The sequence below is a fragment of the Stegostoma tigrinum genome, chromosome 9 (genome assembly GCF_030684315.1).
Source record: "Stegostoma tigrinum isolate sSteTig4 chromosome 9, sSteTig4.hap1, whole genome shotgun sequence".
In the NCBI taxonomy this organism is placed as follows: Eukaryota; Metazoa; Chordata; class Chondrichthyes; order Orectolobiformes; family Stegostomatidae; genus Stegostoma; species Stegostoma tigrinum.
The window spans coordinates 31,947,766-31,972,485 of NC_081362.1; the positions used below are offsets into that span (position 1 = coordinate 31,947,766).

Here is a 24,720-nt window from a genome sequence, read left to right on the forward strand (position 1 = left end):
CTGGCAGTGACCAATGGTGTACCACAAGGATCAATGCTTGGGCTCCAGCTAATGTTATATCCCTACAGCGTGGGAATGTGTGTGTGTCTGTGTGTCTGTGTGTGTGCATGTGTGTGTGTTTCTGATTGTGTGTATTTTTTGTGTGCGTGTGTGTGTTTGTGTCTGAATGTGTGTGTGTGTGTGTGTGTGTGTGTGTGTGTGTGTGTGTGTGTGTGTGTGTGTGTGTGTATGCGTGGGAACAGGCCAACAAGTCCACACTGACCCACAGAGCATCCTACCCAGACCCATTACCTGATAGTCCACCTAAATCTACACATCCCTGAACACTGGGGCAATTTAGCATGGCCAATCCACCTAGCTTGTGCATCTTTGGATTGTGGGAGGAAACCAGCACACCCAGAGGAAAACCATACAGATACCGGAAGAATGTGCAAACTCCACACAGGCAGTCGCCTGAGGGTGGAATCGAACCTGGGATCCTGGCACTGTGAGGCAGCAGAGCTAACCACTGAGCCGCCGTATTTCCCAAGTACAATCAAGAAAGAGAGAGATATGTTTTTATATGATAAATACGTTAAGCGGTATGGAGCGGAAACATTGAAGTAGAGGATCAGCCATAATCACATGGAATATCTTTGTAGGCTAGAAGGGCTGAATGGCCTAATCTTGATCCTGGTTTACATGTGCACATGTTTTCATACGTGTACAATTTCCTTTAAAGAAAGGAGCTTCAACTCATTGAATAGCTTACAGTTAGCATTTGGGAGTAGCTTTGATGTTCATCCTGAACTTGTTGATCAGGGAAAAATTATGAACCTGGCATGGGTTGTCCTACAGTCAACTGAGGAGACAAATACCCATGGGAATGGATCGAGGAACTGGGGAGTGTTAGAATTCTAGAAAAAATTCTAAAATCATAACTCATAACTTGAATCCTTGGGACTGGAAAAAAATACTGTTTAGTCCTTTTGAATTAGTTTAGCCATACAGTCAGATTTTGGCCTATTTATGATCTAGCTTCCACCCTTGCCACCCTTTCTTCTTATTCCTTCGTCAAAAAGTGTTATCAATGTTAGTTTCAAAATTAATAATTTATCTAGTCGCCATTATTCACCTTTTCAAAAATTTCAATTAGATTCATCAGAAACGATTGACCTTTACAAATCCATTTTGACAACCTTAAATCTGCTGTTTTCTAGATATTTGTCATCCTGATTATAGATGCTGGTAATTTCTGAAATCAGGCATTAAACTATCTGATCTATAATTCCTTGACTTCTTTGCCTTTTCCTTCCTGAAATATTAAAGAGATGTTCAATTTTCCAACCTTAAGTAATGCTTCTTGAATGGAGGGAAGTTTAGAAGTTCCTTGATTCAGTACTACTTTCCTTAGGCATGCCTGATCTTTTCTTACGCTGTATATATTGATGCAAAGTAAGCAGCATGTCCTTCATGCCCGATGAAGGGTCTAGGCTCGAAACATCAGCTTTTGTGCTCCTGCAATGCTGCTTCGCCTGCTGTGTTCATCCAGCTTCACTGTTTGTTATCTTGGATTCTCCAGCATCTGCAGTTCCCACTATCTCTGTCCTTCATTTCCTTTTTTTATTTACAATATTACTGAGTTTTCAATAGAAACGTCTTGGTTTTTTTCTTATTCCTGATGATTTTTTTGTTTTGATTTTGAGATCTCACTCAAGGCTTTTATGCTCCCATTTTATACCTCTTCCTTATGCTTCGCTGAACAGTTTCCATTTCCAGAATCATTCATTTTTGCATGCTTGTACTCATTTTTATTTAGTTTACTAACTAATGCTGTACCAGACATTGGTTTTGAACATTTTCCATTGATATGTTGTTTACCCATTAACATATTTTTCCAGTTTCAGTCAAGAGTATTTGACACTTTGCATAGTATTTGCTCAAAAGTGAATGAGCAAAATTATTAAAAATAATTTTATGCAGCTACATTTGCATTAATTTTAAGCTAAATATTTATTTTGAATTCTGATTTCTGTTTAAATCAGTTAAAGTCAACTAATTTTAAATGGACTGTGCCATTTTGAGTGGTTGCAGACAGAAGTTAACATTATAAAAAATTAGGCCTTTAAAATGTAAGTTATGGTTATGTACTTTTATTACAGATGGCCCAACAATATACCCCATACCACTTCAGAATTGCAAGCCACTGCTGACCGTTAGCTTCACATCTGGGGATATTAGCATGATGAACAGCTATGATGATTTATCACCCACAGTGATCCACTCAGGTTTAAAAGGTGAGAAATGCAGTTCATTAAAAGATATTGAAGATTTCTTTCATTTTCAAGTGCGGAATAACCTGTCAAAAATTTTGTTTAATTCCTTTGTAATGAAGATTACATAGCACTCTTTCCTCTTCCAAACAAAAAGTTTCAAAACTTGCATTTGTGTGATATTACTCTTTTTTTATGACTTTCAAGTCCATATGTGTGTTTTTACATGCTGGAGTTGATGATGTAATGGTAACATCACTGGACTAGTAATCGAGCTGATGTTCTGGAACATTGGTTGGAATCCCACCATGGCAGATATTGAATTCAAATTTCACTAAAAATCTGAAACTAACGGTATCCATGTAATAAAGTCCCTTTTGGTTCACTACTATCCATACCTTTAGATAAGCCAATCTTTCCCTGTCTGGCCTTTATATGACTCCACAGCAATCTGAAATTGCTTAGGCGGCACGGTGACTCAGTGGTTAGCACTGCTGCCTCACAGTGCCAGGGACCCGACTTCAGTTTCACCGTCAGGTGACTGTCTAGTGGAGTTTGCATGTTCTCCCCATGTCTGCGTGAGTTTCCTCCAGCTGGGCTGGTTTTCTCCCACAGTCCAAAAATGTGCAGTCTTGCTGGATTGGCCATGCTGAATTGCCCATAGTGTTCAGAGATGTGTGGATTATGGGGAATGGGTCTGGATGGGATGCTCTGAGGGTTGGTGTGGACATGTTGGGCCAAACAGCCTTAATCTACACTATAAGGATTCTATAAAGAAAGCCAATTAATCAGGGGAAACCGGGAATGGACAACAATACCAGCTTTGCCAGTGCTACCCAAAACCTATATAAGAATAAAGAGAAACATGAGAAAGGGTGAACTGGCTCTCCTGCAGTCAACCTTTTTGATTAATTTTTGCATGAGGCTCTCTCCAGTTAATAAAGTTTAACTGTGTTTGCTGTGAACAACAAGGAACAAATCAACAAGATTTGCTTCAGTTAAGGAAAGAACACATTTATTAGCTGTTAAACCTGAAAAAAATAAGAAAAACACAATGTCAAGTATATGGTCTTGGTGCATTAACATAGGTCCATATGTACAGCATTAAGAAAGCAATGTCTCATGCAAAGGAAGATATTACAATTTGTTTAGAGTGCTTTGTCTCTGAGGTGTAAGGTTTTAATTTATGGCCAATGTAGTTAAGCTGGTTTCTTGGATGTAGTTATTCATAAAAAATATTGCAGTTATTGACAACATTTTGACTGACAGTCATTTTTTTTCTTGGGGCTTATCACATTTTGCAGAGTTGGGCACCACTTCCAAAAAGAGAGGAATTCCTGTTCTAGATACTGCTGCAAGTTCTGGATCCTAATCCATGTTTCTGTGTGTCTCAGTTGAGCAAAACCGCAGGTGTGGTGTTGATATGTTGCAACTGGCTGGCCCACAGTAGAGTCATCCTATTTTTGCAAAATGTTTTGGTGGTCCATTGTCCGAACTTTCCTGTGACCCTTTGACATAGTTAAAGGGCATTTGCATTCTCCTCCTTGTTTTTGGCTTAAAAGCTGAAAGTAGTTATGCGAGGTACTGGAGAAACTCAACAGCTTTGGCAGCAGCTCTGGAGAGAAAAACTGCCAACTGTTTCGAGTTCAGTGACCATTTGTCAGAATTGGCAGCTGGGACATGGTACAATTCATGCTGATGATTTGGGTTTGGAGTTTAAGGGGGCTTGTGGGGGAATGGTGTGAGTTTAATGGCTGGAGATGTTTCCCAGAAAGAGAGAAGGGAGAAAAGGGAAACAGACAAAAGAATTGCTGATGATAAGACATAAATACTGAAAGGGTGTTTACAGGAAGTGTGAATAGCTGAAAATGGGTTTGCTCTGTCGGGAGAATAACATAATATAACAGGACTTGGGGTTGTGAGGGAAACATGGTGGCAGGTATTAAGGCTCTGAAATTGTTGAATTCAGTATTAGTACTGAGGGCTGTAAGATACCAACAGGGAAAATGAGCTGATCTTCCTCCAGCTTGTGTTGAGCTTTGCTGGGGCACTGCAGCAGGTCTGTGACAGAAATGTTGACATGGAAACACAGTGATGGGTTGAAGCAGGAGGTAACTGGAAGTTCAGAGCAGTGAATGTCCTAGATTAAATTGAAGGAAGTGCATTGCTTCACTTGGAAAGCATCCCTGGAAATTTGGATAGTGAGAAGAGAGAACATGAATGGGCAAGTGATGTACATTCTGTGATTGCATGGAAGATGCGTTGAGGGTATGAGATAATGCTGGGAATGGCGCTGGAGTGGACAAGTGTCCTGGAGGGAAATGGTCCCTGTGGAATGCTGACAAGAGAGGCGGCACAGTGGCTCAGTGGTTAGCACTGCTGCCTCACAGCGCCAGGAGCCTAGGTTTGATTCCACCATCAGGCAACTTCTCAGTGTGGGGTTTGCACATTCTCCCCGTATCTGCACGGGTTTCCTCCAGGTGCTCCAGTTTCCTCCTACAGTCCAAAGATTTGCAGGCTAGGTGGATTGGCAATGCTAAATTGCCATAGTGTTTGGGGATGTGTAGATTAAGTGGGTTATAGGGGGTTGGGTATGGGTGGATGCCTGAGGGTCAGTGTGGACTTGTTAGGCCGAAGGGCCTGCTCCCACACTGTAGGGATTGTATGACCTGTGAAGGGAGGGCAGGTAATATCCCACTGGAGGTGGTGGCTTATGATCCATTGGGATGCAGGGTGCTGGTATGGTGGAAAGTGAGGGCAAGAGATCCTTTCATTGTTGTGGAAGAGAGGGTAGAGGGAAATGTGTCAAACATGGAGTCAGGGAATCCTCAGTGAGGAAGAGGGTGGACTTGACTGAGACTCTCCCTGTGGAAGTTGGCATCATCAGAACAGATGTGACCAAGATGAAGAAACTAGGAGGGTAGAATGGAGTCCTTGCAGGAAGCAGAGTGTGAGGACGTATGTCAAGGTAACTGGGAGACTGTGGGCTTGTAATGGATATTTGTGGAAAGGCAATCCCCAGTTTTAAGTCCTTTCTTCAGAAGTGGTGGGGGGAAGGGGATTCTGAAATCACCCTCATCCCAGGCCCTAAGAAGACCTTCCACATCAAACAGATGTTCATCTGCACATCTGCTAATGTGGTATACTGTATCCGCTGTTCCAGATGTGGCCTCCTCTACATCGGGGAAGCCAAGTGGAGGTTTGGGGACCGCTTTGCGGAACACCTAAGCTCGGTTCTCACCAAACAATTGCGCCTCCCAGTCATGAACCATTTTAACTCCCCCTCCCACTCAATAGACGTCATGTCCATCCTGGGTCTCCTGCAGTGCCGAAACGATGCCGCCCAAAGGTTGCAGGAACAGCATCTCAAATTTTACTTGGGAACCCTGCAGCCCAAGGGTATCAATGTGGACTTCACAAGCTTCAAAATCTCCCCTCCACTGGCCACATCCCGTTACCAGCCCAGCTTATCCTCGTGTCCCTAACTTGTCTGTCCTTTCTTCCACCTATTCATTCCTCCCACCTCTGGCCTCACCCCCATCTCCTACCTACTAGCCTCATTCCGCCTCCTTGATCTGTCCGTCCTCCTCTGGACCGACCTATCCCCTCCCTAGCTCCCCACCTACACTCACCTTTCCTGGCTCCAACCCCGCCTCCTTGACTTGTCTGTCTCCCCTCGCCCTATCTTCTCCTTTACCCCTCTTCTATCCGCCTCCCCCTTCTTCTCCCTATTTATTTCAGAATCCCCTTCCCCCCCCCCCCATTTCTGAAGAAGGGTCTAGATTCGAAGCGTCAGCTTTCCTGCTCATCTGATGCTGCTTGTTCATCCTGCTGTACACCTTGTTGTCTCAGATTCTTCAGTATCGGCAGTTCCTACTATTCCTGCCCCAGTTTTAAGCCTTTATTTCAGCAAAATCGATAGTTGAGTATTGTCTCCAGAAATGTTTGACTGCATTGTTGTGAGCTAAATAATCAAGATGACGAATTTTGGTGTTCAGGTAATTATTCCTTTTCAGGTATGAGTCACAGTCAATAATATTTAGAAAATTGCTATCATGATATTATCGTGATTTAGATATAGCGGTGTAGATTTTCCGTTTTGAATTAAAGCATGGTACTGGCATTAAATCTACCAATGCCTGGGGTAGAGATATTGTTCTTCAATATCGCAAGCAAGATGTTGTGCAGCTTACTTAGTGTATCACTAGCAGGGACTTCCAGCCTCATAGATTCAGGTACTGTATTAAAAGGCTAGCTGGATTCCACTTGAGAAGCTGCAAGCCAGGAGCTTAGCTCAGCCAATTGTGATTGCTCCCAGAAACCCAGAAATACCTCCCAAGAAGTCAAAGCTCACTCCCAAGTTTACTGATGCTGCTCTGTAAAACTGCTGGTTGGGGCCACCGAAAGAAGGCCCATTCTTATCTTGGGTGACCTTGCTTGGAGGCATGTCACTAGATCTTTCTGGCCTGGGCTGAGATCGCAAAGTGACAGTGGCTCACACCAAAGGGATGGAAAGGAATGCTGCAGGAAAATGAATTACCTCCTGCACTCCTTAAGGATACGGGCAGCATCTCTCTGCTATTTCACACACCGGCAGGGGGATCACTCAGCCTAGCTCCTTTACTGCACAGGCATCTCACAAAATCTCTTAGCCTACAAACTTCAGCATCACATGCATGATGTGCATTCAGGCTTGCAGCCACTTCATTCTCTCAAACTATTAAAACTCTTTTTCTAGTGTTTCCTACTCAGAGGGTGGCCACCACCTCATTTAGTCAGAATGCACACAAAGTGCTCCTATACCATCGTACTCATTCCTTCTGTTAATCTTTTTGCAGGAGAAATTGGCATACAGCTATTGTGAGAAGGGAAAGACTGACAGGGGATGTTGGCTGCTGGATATAAGGATCTTTATCCCTTTTGAGTAAACGCCATTTAGTTGGCTGTAGAAGATGGGAATTGTTCCTGTAGTGACAAGGAAACACAAATGAGCCAGTAGGCCACCAACCCAGTAAGCAGCATTACACTGTGCTGTTTGAGGCTGGCAAGCACATTGGTCAGCAGAAGCTATTTTGAAATTTCATGAACTATTTCTTTTTCTTTTCTCTTCTAAAGATGCCAGCAAACCTAAGGACCTATGTAGTGCAACAGCTCCAACCTGAGCCCCTCACAAAAGTGACATCTGAGGAAGATGCCTATGATCCCTTTAAATATGTAAGGCATTCATTTGAACTTCCACAGTACAGATATATTCACTTTGGTGAGCATTTTTATCTAGATTAGATTTGGGACACAATCGAAACCTGTCATTGACTTTAATGCAGAAGGTGCTGGAAGAAGCTGACCATTCCGGGGACTGCTGGAGACCAGGCATCCAGCCAGACCCAAGCAGGTGAAGTGTTGGCCACAAGTGATGCTTAAACTGCACAGAGAGACATAATGCCATCCTTATTCTTAACATTGCCTACTATTTTGCAATTTATGTCTCCCCGATGATTCTTCAACCTCTTCCTGCTCTCTCCTCCTTTTCCTCTCTCCCTCCTTCCTTTCCACCTCAACTCAGTCTAACTCCTCAACTCATTCTTCCTCCTTCATTGGCCAGAAAATTTAAAACCATTATAGACTCTTCCAGTGGTGCTAGCACCACTTTATATCTGCCAAGAGAAGGTGGCTCACGAATGCGTCCACATTTGCTACTTGACCTGCAGGATGGCGTTCCAACTTGTAATTCTATGCACTTAGTATTAGACCCCACCATTGAACTCCGCCTGAAGTTATGAGTGGCACTACCTCGTCCTCCTTAAGTAGACCTGGCAGGGGTTTGTGGTCCATTATTATTAGAAATTTATGTCTGTAAAGGTATTGATGGAACATCCTGACTCCAAATATGACTGCCAAACCTTGCTTCTCTATCTAGGTGTATTTATGCTTTGCATCAGCCAAAGTCCTGGATGCATATGCAGTAGGGTGTTCCTCTCCATTGTGCCACCTATGAGCTACTACCCTGATGCTGTACAGAGAGATTTACATGTCAATACCAGATCTTGCTTGGGATCATAGTAAGCCACCTTAGAATACAGTAGCTGTTTCTTCACTTTCCTGAGAGCCATGACTTGTCTACGTGATCACTTTTTGCGAGTTGATGCAAAGATGCCAGGATATAGGCCGGGTTGTACAGAACTTGTAATAATAGTTCAGCAGCCCAAGGAATGACCTTAAGCTCGTGTACAGGCAATTTGATTTGATTTGGTTTGATTTAGATTTAATTGGATTTGATTTATTATTGTTGTCACATGTACCTAAGTATAATGAAAAGTTTTGTTTTGCATGCAGTGCAGGTAGATCATAATATACAGTGATCAGAAGGTGATCGAACTGAATGAGGTATATAAAGATGCAACTGCAAAGAAGGTACACAAAAGCGGCACGGTGACTCAGTGTTTAGCACTGCTGCCTCACAGTGCCAGGGACCCGGGTTTGATTCCACCCTCAAGTGACTGTATGTGTGGAGTTTGCACCTTCTCCCTGTGCCTGTGTGGGTTTCCTCTGGGTGCTGCAGTTTCTTCCCACAGATCAAAGGTGTGCAGGCTGGGTGGATTGGCCATGCTAAATTGCCATTGTATTCAGGGATGCTCTGAGGGTTGGTGTGGACTTGTTGGGTCGAAGGACCTGTTTCCACACTGTAGGGATTCTATGAATGAAAAGCAAGATCAACATTAGATGATCTCCCTCTGATGAAGGGTCTAGGCCCGAAACGTCAGCTTTTGTGCTCCTGAGATGCTGCTTGGCCTGCTGTGTTCATCCAGCTTCACACTTTGTTATCTTGGATTCTCCAGCATCTGCAGTTCCCATTATCACTCACTCAGCATTAGATTTGAAATTTGAGAAGTCTAATAATAGCGAGAAAGAAGCTGTTCTTGAACCTGTTAGTACGGGTGTTTAAAAACTTTCATATCTTCTGCTTGACGGAAAAATGTGGAAGAGATTATAACTTGGATGGGAGGGGTCTTTGATGATGGCTGCCTTTCCAAGAGATGTAGATGGAGTCAATGGATGGAAGGTTGGCTTGCATATGGACTGGGCTGTGGTCACAACTTTCTGTAGTTTCTTAATGGCCCTGGGCAGAGAAATTGCTGAAACAAACCATGATGCATCCAATTAGAATGCTTTCTATGGTTTATCTGTAAAAATTGGAGAGAATCCTTACAGACATGCTCAATTTACTTAACATCCTGAAGAAGAAAAGGTACTGTTATGCCTTCTTGACCATCATGTCAATATGGGTGGCCCAGAACACATTAGAAGCAAGTGAACATTTAACTGGACATTTATTTTTATTGGTTCTGATTTCGATGTTGCTAAGAAATATAAGTGTTCCAAACCAGATGTAGGACTTCCCAGGATGCACACTCTCCTGGATACAGGCCTATGAGTTCTCTTATTCAATTTAGATTAGTGGAACTCTTGCTCTTTTGAGTCTACATACGGGCAGCAACCACAACCATAACCACAATGGCTCTGATCCTGAAGAAAATTTTGACTGTTTGACTGAGGCTTGGCTTTGATTAGGTGATTTGCTGTGGGCTGACCTAGAATTCCTGTGTTCAGGATATCTCCTGAGTGAGGCTATACAATTGCCTTCACTCACTTGGTGTTCCCCAAGCTCAGTTGAACTGATGAGGGTACCTACTTCCATTGGAATACCCTGCAACTTAAATGCTCTACTTGCTGCATTTTCCAGTATCCCATCACCAAGTCACCCTTTATTAATATGCGGAGTGATCTTGACACTGATCCAGCTTCCTCAGGGCCAGCATTCAGAGTAAGCAGAACCTCTTTTCAATAATAAAGCCAGCTCTATTGCCTGTTTGAAGTCCAGTTGGGCTTCAGCAAGCAGGCGATTTTACTTGGTTAGATCATTAACCTCACATACCAAACGGTCTCTCAGCATCTCATTAAGGGTTAAAGCAAAGTCACGTGCCTCTGCTAATCATCTTAACCTAGTCAAAAATCCTGATATGGATTTCCCTGGTTCTTGAATTGCAGGGTAAATCAGAATTAAAGGAAGCTTGGGGTCGTAATATTCCTAAATGTGTCATCTCTTCAAAGGTTTTCGTATTTGGTGCCTCAGGGAAAATTAGGCTCCTAATACTGAAAAAGCTGCAGACCGCAAGCTGTCAAGAGAATTACTTACTGTTTTCCATCTGTCTCAATGCCGTTTGTCTGGAAAAAATAGTGCATTATTTCCACATACTGGGCCCGGTCTTCTGCAGGATCAAACAAGTCAAGCTTTTCAAATAAAGGCATGATGCTAGAAATGCTTACGCCAACTCAAAGATGACTGTTGTGAGCAAATTTGTTCAGGGTGTGCTTTTCTCCGTCGCCACTGAAGTAACTCCACAGAGGCCAGTGTCCCATCACCAAGTCACCCTTTATTTACGTGTGGCAAGATCTTGACATTGATCCAACTTCCTCGGGGCCACCTCTCAGAGTGAGCAGAACCTGTTTTCAATATTTATTGTAATTCACTGTCTGTTTTTATATTTCTGGCTAGCTTTGTCTCATGCTCAAATTTGTTGCTTATTAACTTTTGGTTCATCCTGTTCAATATTCTGACCTGCCCACTGTATTTGCACTCTATGCTATTTTTAAATATGATAATATCTTGGTGTCATGGTACGTGGGTAGATTTTTCTTACTTTTTGGAATATATCAGTTCTGTATATTTATGAATTATCTCCTTACATGCCAATGTTTCTCTCTTTTCTCTCTTTATTTGCCAGTTCACTATACGAGTTCTCTTGCTCTCATTTATATCCAACACAAGTGTCAGATGCACAAATGCCCTCAAACTGAATGTAAAATTCAATCGTATTATTGTTGCTGCTACCTTTTTCATTTTGATATAATTATTTAACTGTATTAGAATAGACTGCTCTCAGTTCAGCTCCAGAATATGCTGTTCTAAGAAACTATCCCAAAAAAAAATGAACTGTTCATATAGTCTACCTTTGCCTGTTGATGTCTGTTAGATAGGGCTCCCTGATTGGATCAGACATGGTGGCTCAGTGGTTAGCACAGCTGCCTCACAGCACCAGGGACCTGTGTTCAATTCCACCATTAGGTGACTGTCTGTGTGGAGTTTGCATATTCTCTCTATGTCTGTGTGGGTTTCCTCCAGGTGCTTAAGATGCTTTCCACAGTCCAAACATGTGCAGGTTAGGTGGATTGGCCGTGCTGAATTGCCCCTAGTGTACAGGGGTATTTAGATTAGGTGTGTTATGGGGGCAAGGGTCTGGGTGGGATGCAGTGAGGGTTGGTGTGGTCTTGTTGGGCCGTAGGGCCTGTTTCCATACTGTAAGGATTCTATGATCTATTTACAGCCCCAATCAGGGAGCTAATATTCTGAGGTTCACCTGGCTGATCTCATTACGATCACTACACAGTCCACCTCCCATTTCTTTTATTTGAGCTGATCGTTTCTATGATTGCAAACATGGTTGCAGTTTCTTTCCAAAAATTTGGCATATTATATGCTGTTTTATCTGTCTTCTGTCTTTATCATCATTTACTACCTTCCATTCTAATGGCACCTTTACTGATATAGGGAATTTTGGAAAGTTAAAACCAATGTATTAAACATCTCTAATCACATTTTTTAAGATTGTTAGGTGAAATCTAACAGGACCCAGTTATTTTTCAGCTTACAGCTCAAACAGATTGCTCAGTACCAATTCTATGATGATTGTGACGTTCCTGAGATCACCAATCCTTCCATTTCCTGATTCTGGGGTGTTACCTGCAGTAAAGATGGATGCGAAATACTTAATCATTCCTCAGATAAATTTTAGTTAGGACAAGTGATCACTTTGTTAACTTTCCCCTTTTCAATATTTAACGTAATTTATTGTCTGATTTATATCTCTGGCTAGAATTTCTCAAGCTGTTCTAATTTGTTTAAAAGACCATAAGTCTAAGGAGCAGAAATTAGGCCATTCAGCCCATTGAGTCTGCTCCACCATTCAATCGTGGCTGACGAGTTTCTCAACCCTGTTCTCCTGCTTTCTCCTCATAACCCTTGATTCCCTTGACATTCTAGAACTGATCTATCTCCATCTTAATTAGAGTCACTGACCTGCCTTCACAGCCTTCTGTGGCAGTGACTTCCATAGATTCACCACTCTCTCTCTGAAGAAGTTTATCCTTATCTCCATTCTGAATGGCCTTCCCTTGACTCTAAGGCTGTGCCTTTTGGTACAAGTCTCTCCTACCAATTGAAACATCTTCCCAAAATCCACTTTGTCCAGGTCATTCAGTATTCTGTAAATTTCAATTAGATCCGCCTCATCCTTCTAAACTCCACCAAGTGTAGACCCGGAGTTCTTCGCCTCCCTCATATGTTAAGCTTTTCTTTCCTGGGACCATTCTCGTGAACATCCTCTGAATCTGCTCCAGGGTAGACACATCTTTCCTGAGATATGGGGCCCAAAACTGCACACAATACTCCACACGTGGCATGACCAGAGCCTTATAGAGCCTCAGAAGTACATCCGTGGTTTTATATTCAAGTCCTCTCAAAATGAATGCCAAAGTGGCATTTGCCTTCCTACTATTGACTGACTCAACCTGCAGGTTTACCTTGAGAGAATCCTGGGCTAGAACTCCCAGGTCTCTTTGAACTTCAGATTTCTGAATTTTCTCCCCATTGAGAAAATAGCCCATACTTCTGTTCTTCTTACCTCACGCTTTTCCACATCGTACTCCATTTGTCAGTTCTTCGCCCACTCTCCTAACCTGTTGAAATCCTTCTGCCACCTCCCCGCATCCTCATTACTACCTGTCCCTCTGCCTATCTTTGTATCATCTGCAAACTTAAGCAGAATACTCTCAGTTCCTCCATCTTGATCATTAATGTATAAAGTGAAAATTTTTGTCCTAACACTGACCCTTGTGGAACACCACTGGCTGCTTATTTAACCCCACTTATCTCTTATTACCTTTTTGGTTGGTACTTTTTAATGTACTATCCAATATTTTTATGTACCTACTGCATTTGCACCATATAAAGAACAAAGAGCAAAGAAAATTACAGCGCAGGAACAGGCCCTTAGGCCCTCCAAGTCTCCGCTAACCCAGATCCTCTATCTAAATCTGTCACCTATTTTCCAAGGATCTATATCCCTCTGCTCCCTGCCCATTCATGTATCTTTCTAGATACATCTTAAATGACGCTACAGTGCCTGCCACTACCACCTCCACTGGCAACATGTTCCAGCCACCCACCACTCTCTGCGTAGAGAATTTTCCATGCATATCTCCCTTAAACCTTTCCCCTCTCACCTTGAAACCATGACCCCGAGTATTTGAGTCCCCCTGTCTGGGAAAAGCTTCTTGCTACCCATCCTGTCTATACCTCACATGATATTGTGGACCTCAATCAGGTCCCCCCTCAACCTCTGTCTTTCTAATGTAAATAATCCTAATCTACTCAACCTCTCTTGATAGCTAGTGCCCTCCATACCAGGCAACATCCTGATGAACCTCCTCTGCACCCTCACCACAGCATCCACATCCTTTTGGTAATGTGACCAGAACTGTACGCAGTTTCTCAATGCTGTATGCTGTTTCTCAATAGCTAGAAACATTTTACTATTTATTTTTATATTTCTAATTTTTTCTTGTTTTCCAGTTTTTTACACCTAATAGTCTTTTACTAGTTTTTTTTAATATAATGTTCTATCTTGCTTTGGCTGTGCAACTCACCTTTGCGCAATTGTTTGTTTTTCATTAAAGTTTGATACTGTCTTTAACTTTTTTTGATGAACTACGGATGTGTGTTCTCCTCTTTAAATTTTTCTAATTTGGTGGAATGCATGTATCCTATTAATTCCTATGTATTATACCTTCCTTTCTTGCCATTTTTGTACTCTTTGACTTAACTGTACAGTCCGAAATATACTGTTCCACTGTTTATTTTAAAACCCTCTCTATTCCCCAAATGCAGCCCTGGCCCCAGCACCATTCAAGTGTTGACCGGCTAATGGTACAGCTCTCACTTTTCCCAGTACTGCTATCAGTTCTGTATGAAACAAAATCTATTCTATCCTGCCAGTCTTTAAGTCAAGTATTCGTTTCTTGAACTGAAAACAACAAATGCTGGAGATCACAGCACCCATGGAGAGAGAGCAAGCTAATATTTCAAATTTAGATGACACTTTGTCAGAGCATTTGTGCTATATTTTGGGAGGGTAGAAGTGGTGTGCGGGTACTGGGTGTATGCTGCTAGTGAAGAAAAGATGTTGATAGTTCAGACTGAGTGTTTGGAATGTGTCAGTGGTAGAACAATGGCGTGTCTCCTGCCAGACTTGAAAGGACAGCAACTGGCACAGGAGGGAGGGGAGGACATGATAATAAGCTGAAAGAAAGAGAAGAAATGGTTCACAATTTAAAGGTGTTGAACTCAATATTAAGTCCAGAATGCTGTAAAGTTCCTAGTCTGAAGATGAGATGTTGTGATTCAGTGGAACACTGTGGGACAGACATGTGAGCATGCAAGAAAGGCGCTGTGTTAAAATGACCAGCTATGGGAAAGTGATCTGCAAAGTGGTCACCCAGTCTGTATTTGGTTTCTGTAATGTAGAATAGGCCACTTTGGGTACAGCGAATACAATACACAACGTTGGAGGAGTTACAGGTGAAATGCTGCTTCACCTGGAAAGGCACTTCAGGCTGTTGGATGGATAATGATTATGTATCATTATATGAAATAATTCAGAGTGGTTCTTTCCTTCTGTCATTTGAATGTTTTGATTTCTTGAGGTGGTTTTAATGGGTCCAATCCTCTCGGCTAGTTCAGCGTAGACAAGGTGGTTATGACTGCAAGAAGAGAACAGGTCCCTGGTAACCATGTACACCGACTGCCTCACAGATGAAATAACACATGATAAATGAGAAGCAAGGATACTTGAATATCATTGTGTGTAACTGGATGCATACAGTTTCTAGTTTGAGATTTTATGTGAAGTGTGAGCATTTTAAAAATTAGATCATAGATCATAGAATCCCTACAGTGTGGAAACAGGCCCTTTGGCTCCACGAGTCCACACCGAACCTCAGAGCATCCCACCCAGATCCATCCCCCTGTAACCCAGCTAACCTACACATCCCTGAACACTATGGGTAATTAAGCATGACCAATTCACCTAGCCTGCGCGTCTTTGCACTGCAGGAGGAAACCGGAACACCCAGAGGAAACCCATGTTTCAAAGTTGTATGTTTCATATGCAATCACTTGAATGTATGCTTTCTGTATATAATGATAATAAATAACTCTGTACCCATGCACATAGGTTTCAGATCAATTGCTCAATGCATTGAGAACTCACTAAATGGCACCTAGTCTTCAAATAATTCTTTTGAGTCAATCAACAGTTGTTATTTTTGAAGACTTAAACAAAAATTATTGGGTTTTTTTTGTCAGTTTACTGTGGTTATTCTTTTATTGTCTGCCTTATTATTCTAGATGCAGTCGTACAGTGGAGCAGCCAGGGGAACTTACTCGCTGTAGCAGGCATGGAGAAGCAGAGTCAAACTTACGAGTCAGGAAGTCTTCCAGTAGTGAAAAATGCTGCAGTTAAATTCTATAATAGTCATGGAGAACACATTTACACACTGGAAAGTCCCACTCAGGTACAGAAGTTGGATCAGTAATTTTCATTTTAATAAAACACCTTCAGAAAGTATTTCCATTATAACAGTTATATGTAAACTTCACAGAAAATCGTTTAAAAATTTGTGGCCGCGTATGTATTTTTACCAAAATTGGTATGATCTGAAATATATGAATATAATTCAGCATAATTTTGTTCTTTATGTATATCAAAAAGGCAAAGCAGGACATCTAAGTCTGTGAATTAAAGAAATGTGAATACATGGGTATGCTGGACGCTGACTCTGAAAAGTGGATCATTATTGAATATTTAGGTTAAGAAAGAAGCTTAGTGATTTATGAATTTTCCAAACGTTAAAAGTATAGATTTAACTTATACAATATAAATATAAGTACAATATACAATTGAATGTAGAGTTAAAACCAACTCTGCATATTGGTCTTGGTCAAAATAACGAGAGACCCTTTGCGGATTCTTCTTAGGCATGTGTGCCTTTTTTTATCATGCATAGTTTTCAGTGATTTTACTTTCAGGGAAGACGTGGTGGAACATCCATAGATAGCTTTCACATGCAAGATTATACATTTTTATACTGTAGATTTCAGCAAACAAATTGACATAGCATATAATACAACACCATTTTTGTGGCCAGGAAGTTTTTGGCAGTTAGGGATGGACAATAAATGCTAGCCAAGCCAGTGATGCCCAATTCCTATGAATAAATAAATAAATAAAAACAAAAGCTGTTTGAAGTTGTACCAAGTATTTAAATTGCATAAGCTATAAATTAAACATTATACATCATCGGTACCACTGCCTGTGTTTAGAGGGATAAATGCTAAAGAACTGACGAATGTGCTGACATTTTAAAGCCTTGAACACTTACCAGCTTTTAGAAGCTAAAAGAGATATAAAAAGCAACGCATCTATCCGCCTTGCACCCATTTCCCATGTTAGCAGTTGCATGTTTTTGCATTTGGGTATGGTTGGCACTTCCATGTTACCACATTCCCACAGTTAGGGATTGGTGTGGGAAAGAGGATTCCATTTCATGGGGCATTGGCATCAGTTTTGGAACTGGCGGGGGGGGGGGATCTGTACCGTTGGGATGGTCTCCACCTAAACCGATGCGGAACAAGTGTTCTAGCGAAAAGGATAAATAGGGTGGTCAGCAGGAGTTTAAACTTCTGAGGTGGGGGGGGAAGGGCAAGTGAAAGCGACAGAGAGTATGGAGTTGAATGGAAAGACAAGGAGCAGGATAGTATGTGTACAAGTGGGTTTAAGTTTGAGGCAGACTAGGAATGCAGCAAAAAGGAAGGATAACTTAGGACATCTTAAGATTTCCAATATCTCTAATAATGATAAGAAGGTTAGCATTAAGGCACTTTACCTAAATGCTCGTAGTATTCATAACAAAGTAGATGAATGAACAGCACAAATCATCTTGAAAGATTACGATGTGGTAGGCATCTCAGAGATATGGTTGCAGTGGGTTCAGGACTGGCAGTTAAACATGCGAGGATTTAAAACTAATCGAAAAGACAGGGAGTGGGCAGAAGGGGCAGGGTAGCCCTGTTTGTTAAGAATGAAATTAAATCTATGGCACTGAATGACATAGGGTCAGATGGTGTGGAGTCTGTGTGGGTGGAGTTGAGGAACCACAAAGGAAAAAAAAACATAATGGGAGTTATGTACAGACCTCCTAACAGTGATCAGGACCAGGGGCGCAAGATGCACCGGGCAATAGAAAGGACATGTCAGAAAGGCGAGGTCACAGTGATCATGGGGGACTTCAATATGCAGGTAGACTGGGTGAATAATGTTGCTGGTGGATCCAAAGAAAGGGAATTCATGGAATGCTTACAGGATGGCTTTTTGGAACAGCTTGTGATGGAGCCCACAAGGGAGCAGGCTATTCTGGACTTAGTGCTATGTAGTGAGCCAGACTTTATAAAAGATCTTAAAGTAAGGGAACACTTAGGAGGCAGCGATCATAATGTGGTAGAGTTCAGTCTGCAGTTTGAAAGAGAGAAGGCAAAATCGGATGTAATGGTGTTACAGTTAAATAAAGGTAATTACAGGGGCATGAGAGAGGAACTGATGAAAATCGACTGAAGCAGAGCCTAGTGGGGAAGATAGTAGAGCAACAATGGCAGGAGTTTCTGGGTGTAATTGAGGACACAGTACAGAGGTTCATACCGAAGAAAAGAAAGATTATCCGGGGGGAGGGGTGGTGGGTTAGACAGCCATGGCTGAAAAAGGGCGTCAGGAAATGTATCAAAGAAAAAGACACAGCCTGTAAAGTGGCCAAGAACACTGGGAAATCAGAAGATTGGAAAGACTATAAAAACAGAGGATAACAAAGAGAAAAATAAGGAAGGAGAGGATCAAATATGAAGGTAGGCTAGCCAGTAATATTAAAAATGATAGTAAAAGTTTCTTAAGAAACAAATGAGAAGTAAAAGTAGACATTAGGCCACTCCAAATTGATGCTGGAAAGCTAGTGATGGGAGATAAGGAAATAACTGAAGAACTTAATAAGTACTTTGTGTCAATCTTCACAGTGGAAAACATGAGTAGTATGCCAACAATGAAGGAGAGTCAGGGGGCAGAGTTGAGTATGGTAGGCATTACAAAAGAGAAAGTGCTAGAAAAGCTAAAAGGCCTAAAAATTGATAAATCTCCTGGCCCCAGTAGGCTATATCCTAGAGTTCTGAGGGAGGTGGCTGAGGAAATAGCGGAGGCATTGGTTGTGATCTTTCAAAAGTCCCTGGAGTCAGGGAAAGTCCCAGATGATTGGAAAATTGCTGTTGTAACCCCCTTGTTTAACAAAGGATCAAGACAAAAGATGGAAAATTATAGGCCGATTAGCCTAACCTCGGTTGTTGGTAAAATTCTAGAATCCATCATTAAGGACGAGATTTCTAAATTCTTGGAAGTGCAGGGTTGGATTAGAACAAATCAGCATGGATTTAGTAAGGGGAAGCCGTGCCTGACAAACCTGTTAGAATTCTTTGAAGAGGTAACAAGTATGTTAGACCAGGGAAACCTAATGGATGTTATCTGTCTTCCAAAAGGCCTTTGATACAGTGCCTCATGGGAGGCTGCTGAGTAAGGTGAGGGCCCATGGTATTCGAGGTGAGCTACTGGCATGGATTGAGGATTAGCTGTCTGACAGAAGGCAGAGAGTTGGGATAAAGAGCTCTTTTTCGGAATGGCAACCAGTGACAAGTTGTGTCCCACAGGATTCAGTGTTGGGGCCGCAGCTATTCACTCTATATATTAATGATCTGGATGAAGGGACTGGGGGCATTCTGGTGAAGTTTGCCGATGATACAAAGTTAGATGGACAGGCAGGTAGTACTGAGGAGGTGGGGAGGCTGCAGAAAGATTTAGACAGTTTAGGAGAGTGGTCCAGGAAATGGCTGATGAAATTCAAAGTGAGCAAATGTGAGGTTTTGCACTTTGGAAGAAAGAATACAGGCATGGACTATTTTCTAAATGGTGAGAAAATTCATAAAGCCGAAGTACAAAGGGATCTGGGAGTGCTAGTCCAGGATTCTCTAAAGGTTAACTTGCAGGTTGAATCCGTGATTAAGAAAGCAAATGTAATGTTGTCACTTATCTCAAGAGGGTTGGAATATAAAAGCAGTGATGTACTTTTGAGACTTTATAAAGCACTAGTTAGGCCCCATTTAGAATACTGTGTCCAGTTTTGAGCCCCACACCTCAGGAAGGACATACCGGCACTGGAGCATGTCCAGCAGAGATCCCTGGAATGGTAGGTTTAATGTATGATAAACGACTGAGGATCCTGGGATAGTATTCATTAGAATTTAGAAGGTTGAGGGGAGATCTAATAGAAACATACAAGATAATGCATGGCTTGGAAAGGGTGGACGCTGGGAGGTTGTTTCCATTAGGCGGGGTGACTAGGACTGGTGGGCACAGCCTTAGAATTAGAGGGGGTAAATTTAGAACAGAAATGAGGAGACATTTCTTCAGCCAGAGAGTGGTGGGTCTGTGGAGTTCATTGCCACGGAGTGCAGTGGAGGCCGGGATGTTAAATATTTTCAGGGCAGAGATTGATAATTTCATGATCTCACAAGGAATTAAGAGCTATGGGGAGAGTGCGGGGAAGTTGAAATGCCGATCGGTCATGATTAAATGGTGGCGTGAACGTGATAGGCTGAATGACCTTACTTCCACTCCTATGTCTTATGGTCTTATAAAGTGGATACTTGCGTTTATTAGTTGAGGCATAGAATTTCAGACCAGGGAACTTATACTAGAGCTGTAACATTGGTTAGGCTAGAACTAGAGCATTGTGTGCAGCTCTAGAATCCACATTGTTGGAGGAATGTGATTGTGCTGCATTACAGTAAAATGAGATTTGTCACTGAAGAGTTTTAGCTACGATGATGAATTGGAAAAATTGTGGTTGTTTTCCTTGGAGCAGATGAGACTGAGGCAAGGGCATAATTGAGATATATAAAATTGAGGTAAGATGGAGGGATCAGTGACCAGAGACACAGATTTAAGGTCAGGACAGGAAGTTTAGAAAGAATGAGAGGAAATGTTTTTTCACCTAGAGGATGGTGGCAATCTGCCTGTAAGGTTGGTAGAGACAGAAACCCTCAGAACATTTAAGAAGTATTTAAATTAGATTCCCTACAGTGTGGAAACAGGCCCTTCGGCCCACCGAGGCCACACCACCCCTTGAAACATCCCACCCAGACCCATCCCCCTATAACCCATAGACCCCTGAACACTATGGGCAATTTAGCATGGCCGATCCACCGAGCCTGCACATCTTTGGACTGTGGGAGGAAACTGGAGCACCCGGAGGAAACCCACGCAGACATGAGGAGAATGTGCAAACTCCGCACAGACAGTTGCCCGAGGCTGGAATCGAACCTTGACATGCACTTGTCAAGTGTTGGAGAATGGGATTAGTGTAGTTAGGTACGTCTTTTTCAGTGCAGAATGGCTGGTCTGAAGGACCTTTTTCTGTGCTGTAGACTTCAACTATAATGATAGATGGCCAGAAACTCAAGGTGACACTTCCTTTGCTGAACTTTGTAAAGCCAGCACTCACTCTCCATTTGGTCTCCATGATATAGTAAAGGCTGTAGGAATATAGTATTCTGGATTGAAAGAAGTACTTGTGAATCTCAGTTTTATGTTTTTAGGTCTTTCGACAGTGAGCAGAGAGTTTATATATATAGGTAAGTGTTGCATCTCTTGCTTTTACATGAAAAGGGTATTTGTATGATAGAAAAGTTGCTCACAGTGCCACAGAGAGAACGTTCCCTTCATAATAATGAATGGAGACAGAAGGGGAAAATGCATTAGCTGGTAACAGCTGGAGTTGGCAAAAATGGTGAGCAATTTATTTTTTATTTGTAGAATCCCTACAGTGTGGCAATAGGCCCTTCAGCCCAATAAGTCCACAACAACCCTCAGAGCATCCCACCCAGGCCATCCACCTAATCTACACATCTCTGCACTATGGGCAATTTAACATGGCCAATCCACCTAGCCTGCCCATCTTTGGACTGTGGGAGCAAACCCACAGAGACCTGGAGAGACTATGCAAACTCCACACAGACAGTCGCAAGAGTGGAATTGAACCCAGGACCTTGGCACTGTAAGGCAACAGTACTAACCACTTAGCCACCATGCCACCAAATAATCTATTGAAGTTGAACGGTGAGGGCCTAAAATGCCCAAATTGTGATTTTGGGGGCAGGGTGCAAAAGGAACTACTGAGAGTAGAAATGGGATGGACAGGTTCAAGGACAGTGGGAAGAAATCTTAGTTGAAGAAAAGGAAATGCAAAGAAAGAAGTTCACCCAGGTGTGGTATTTGTGTAGGAGTGTAGTACTTTAGCAATTAACTGTGAAAATCTCTGGGATATGTTGTTAGTCTGAAGGTAATGAAGCAGTTTAAGTTCAAATATGTTCAAAAATTGATTTTAAACTAATGAACGGAAATGATTTGCAAGAATTTAGTTTGTTTGGTTGTATGTCATATTTCTTTAAAGCTGATAATTTCCCATCTTGCTGCCATTTTGGCTAGTGGTATGAAACAGTTTTCTGGTATTTTTGTATGTGGATGTTATTCTTTTATAAATTTTTTGTTCCCAAGATTTTGTGATTTGATTTGATTTACTAACGTGTATCTAAGCAAGGTGAAAAGATTTGTTTATGAGCAGTACAGACAGATAAACGAAGGCACACAGATCATAGGGTTTAAAAAAAAATTACAGGCATACAGGTTACATTGCGTAGGGTGTGTGCTAGGCAAGATTCCCTACAGTGTGGAAACAGGCCCTTCGGCCCAACAAGTCCAAACTGCCCCTTGATAGATCCCACCCAGACCCATCCCCCTATAATCCTGAATACTATGGGCAATTTAGCATGGCCAATCCACCCACCCTGCACATCTTTGGACTGTGGGAGGAAACCGGAGCACCTGGAGAAAACCCATGCAGACGCAGGGAGAATGTGCAAACTCGGCACAGACAGTTACCCGAGGCTGGAATTGAACCTGGGTCCCTGGTGCTGTGAGGCTGCAGTGCTAACCACTGAGCCACCGTGCCGCCCCTAAGTACGTTAGATGGGTCAGTTTTTGTCCAATGTGTGCAGGAGGGTTTCCTGACACAGTATGTAGATCAGCTAACAAGAGGTGAAGCCAAGATAATAAAATGTGAGGCTGGATGAACACAGCAGGCCAAGCAGCATCTCAGGACCACAAAAGCTGACGTTTCGGGCCTAGACCCTTCATCAGAGAGGGGGATGGGGGGAGGGAACTGGAATAAATAGGGAGAGAGGGGGAGGCGGACCGAAGATGGAGAGTAAAGAAGATAGGTGGAGAGGGTGTAGGTGGGGAGGTAGGGAGGGGATAGGTCAGTCTCGGGAAGACGGACAGGTCAAGGAAGTGGGATGAGGTTAGTAGGTAGCTGGGGGTGCGGCTTGGGGTGGGAGGAAGGGATGGGTGAGAGGAAGAGCCGGTTAGGGAGGCAGAGACAGGTTGGACTGGTTTTGGGATGCAGTGGGTGGGGGGGAAGAGCTGGGCTGGTTGTGTGGTGCAGTGGGGGGAGGGGATGAACTGGGCTGGTTTAGGGTGAAGCCACTTTGGATTTGGTTCTGGATAATGAACCAGTCCAGGTGTTAGATTTGGAGGTAGGTGTGCACTTCGGTGATAGTGACTACAGTTCGGTTATGTTTACTTTAGCGATGCAAAGTTTTTAGATTTAGTGTTAGATTCCCTACAATGTGGAAACAGGCCCTTCAGCCCAACAAATCGCCCCTTGATATATCCCACCCAGACCCATCCCCCTATAACCCACACATCCCTGAATACTACGGGCAATCCACCTAGGAATAGGTAGGAATAGGAATAGGAAAAGGAATAGATATATACTGCAGGGCAAGAGTTTTAGCTGGGGGAAAGGCAATTATGGGGCAATTAGGTAAGATTTAGGATGCATAGGATGGAGATGGAAACTGCAGGGGTTGGGCACAATTGAAATGTGAAACTTGTTCAAGGAACAGCTAATGCTTGTCCTTGATAAGCATATACCTTTCATGCAGGGAGGAAGTGGTCAAGCGAGGGAACCGTGGTTTACTAAAGAAGTTGAAACTGTTGTCAAGAGGAAGAGGGAGGCTTATGTAAAGATGAGGCGTGAAGGCTCAGTTAGGGCACTTGAGAATTACAAGTTAGCCATGAAGGACCAAAAGAGAGAGCTAAGAAGAGACAGGAGGTGACATGAGAAGTCTTTGGCAGGTAGGATCAAGGAAAACCTTAAAGCTCTCTATAGGTATGTCAGGAACAAAAGAATGACTAGAGTAAGATTAGGGCCAGTCAAGGACAGTAGTGGGAAATTGTGCATGGAGTCCGAAGAGATAGGAGAGGCGCTAGATGAATATTTTTCGTCAGTATTTACACAGGAAAAAGACAGTGTTTTCGAGGAGAATACTGAGATACAGGCTATTCGACTAGATGGGATTGAGGTTCATAAGGAGGAGGTTTTAGCAATTTTGGAAGGTGTGAAAATAGATAAGGTCCTTGGGCCGAATGGGATGTATCCTAGGATTCTCTGGGAAGCTAGGGAGGAGATTTGCAGACCCTTTGGCTTTGATCTTTATGTCATCATTATCTGCAGGAATAGTGCCAGAAGACTGGAGGATAGCAAATGTTGTCCCCTTGTTCAAGAAGGGGAGGAGGGTCAATCTGGTAATTACAGACCAGTGAGCCTTACTTCAGTTGTGGGTAAAGTGTTGGAAAGGATTATAAGAGATAGGATTTATAATCATCTAGAAAGGAATAATTTGATTAGGGATAGTCAACATGGTTTTGTGAAGGGTATGTTGTGCCTCACAAACCTTATTGAGCTCTTTGAGAAGGTGACGAAACAGGTGGATGAGGGTAAAGCGTTTGATAAGGTTCCCCAAGGTAGGCTATTGCAGAAAATGCAGAGTCATGGGATTGAGGATGATTTAGCAGTTTGGATCAGAAATTGGCTAGCTGGAAGAAGACAGAGGGCAGTGGTTAATGGGAAATGTTCATCCTGGAGTTCAGTTACTGGTGGTGTACCCAAGGATCTGTCTTGGGGACCACTGCTGTTTGTGGGCTGAGGGATAATGGGAACTGCAGATGCTGGAGAATCCAAGACAACACAGCGTGAAGCTGGAGGAGCACAGCAGGCCAAGCAGCATCTTAGGAGCCCAAGGATGAAGGAATTTTCAGATGACACTAAAGTAGGTGCAGTTGTGCAAAGTGCGGAAGGATGT

The 24,720-nt window shown here is 42.6% G+C and overlaps 1 protein-coding gene across 2 annotated transcripts in view; it reads left to right on the forward strand.

Annotated features, from left to right (window-relative positions):
* Nucleotides 1–24,720, forward strand: part of tulp4a (TUB like protein 4a) — a 599,754-nt gene that overhangs the window by 293,145 nt on the left and 281,889 nt on the right. For both annotated transcript variants that reach the window (XM_048535765.2, XM_059648470.1), the window contains 2 exons: nt 2,142–2,276; nt 15,775–15,941. In XM_048535765.2, the coding sequence (XP_048391722.1) occupies nt 2,142–2,276; nt 15,775–15,941 (302 nt within the window). The remainder of the gene's footprint in view (nt 1–2,141; nt 2,277–15,774; nt 15,942–24,720) is intronic.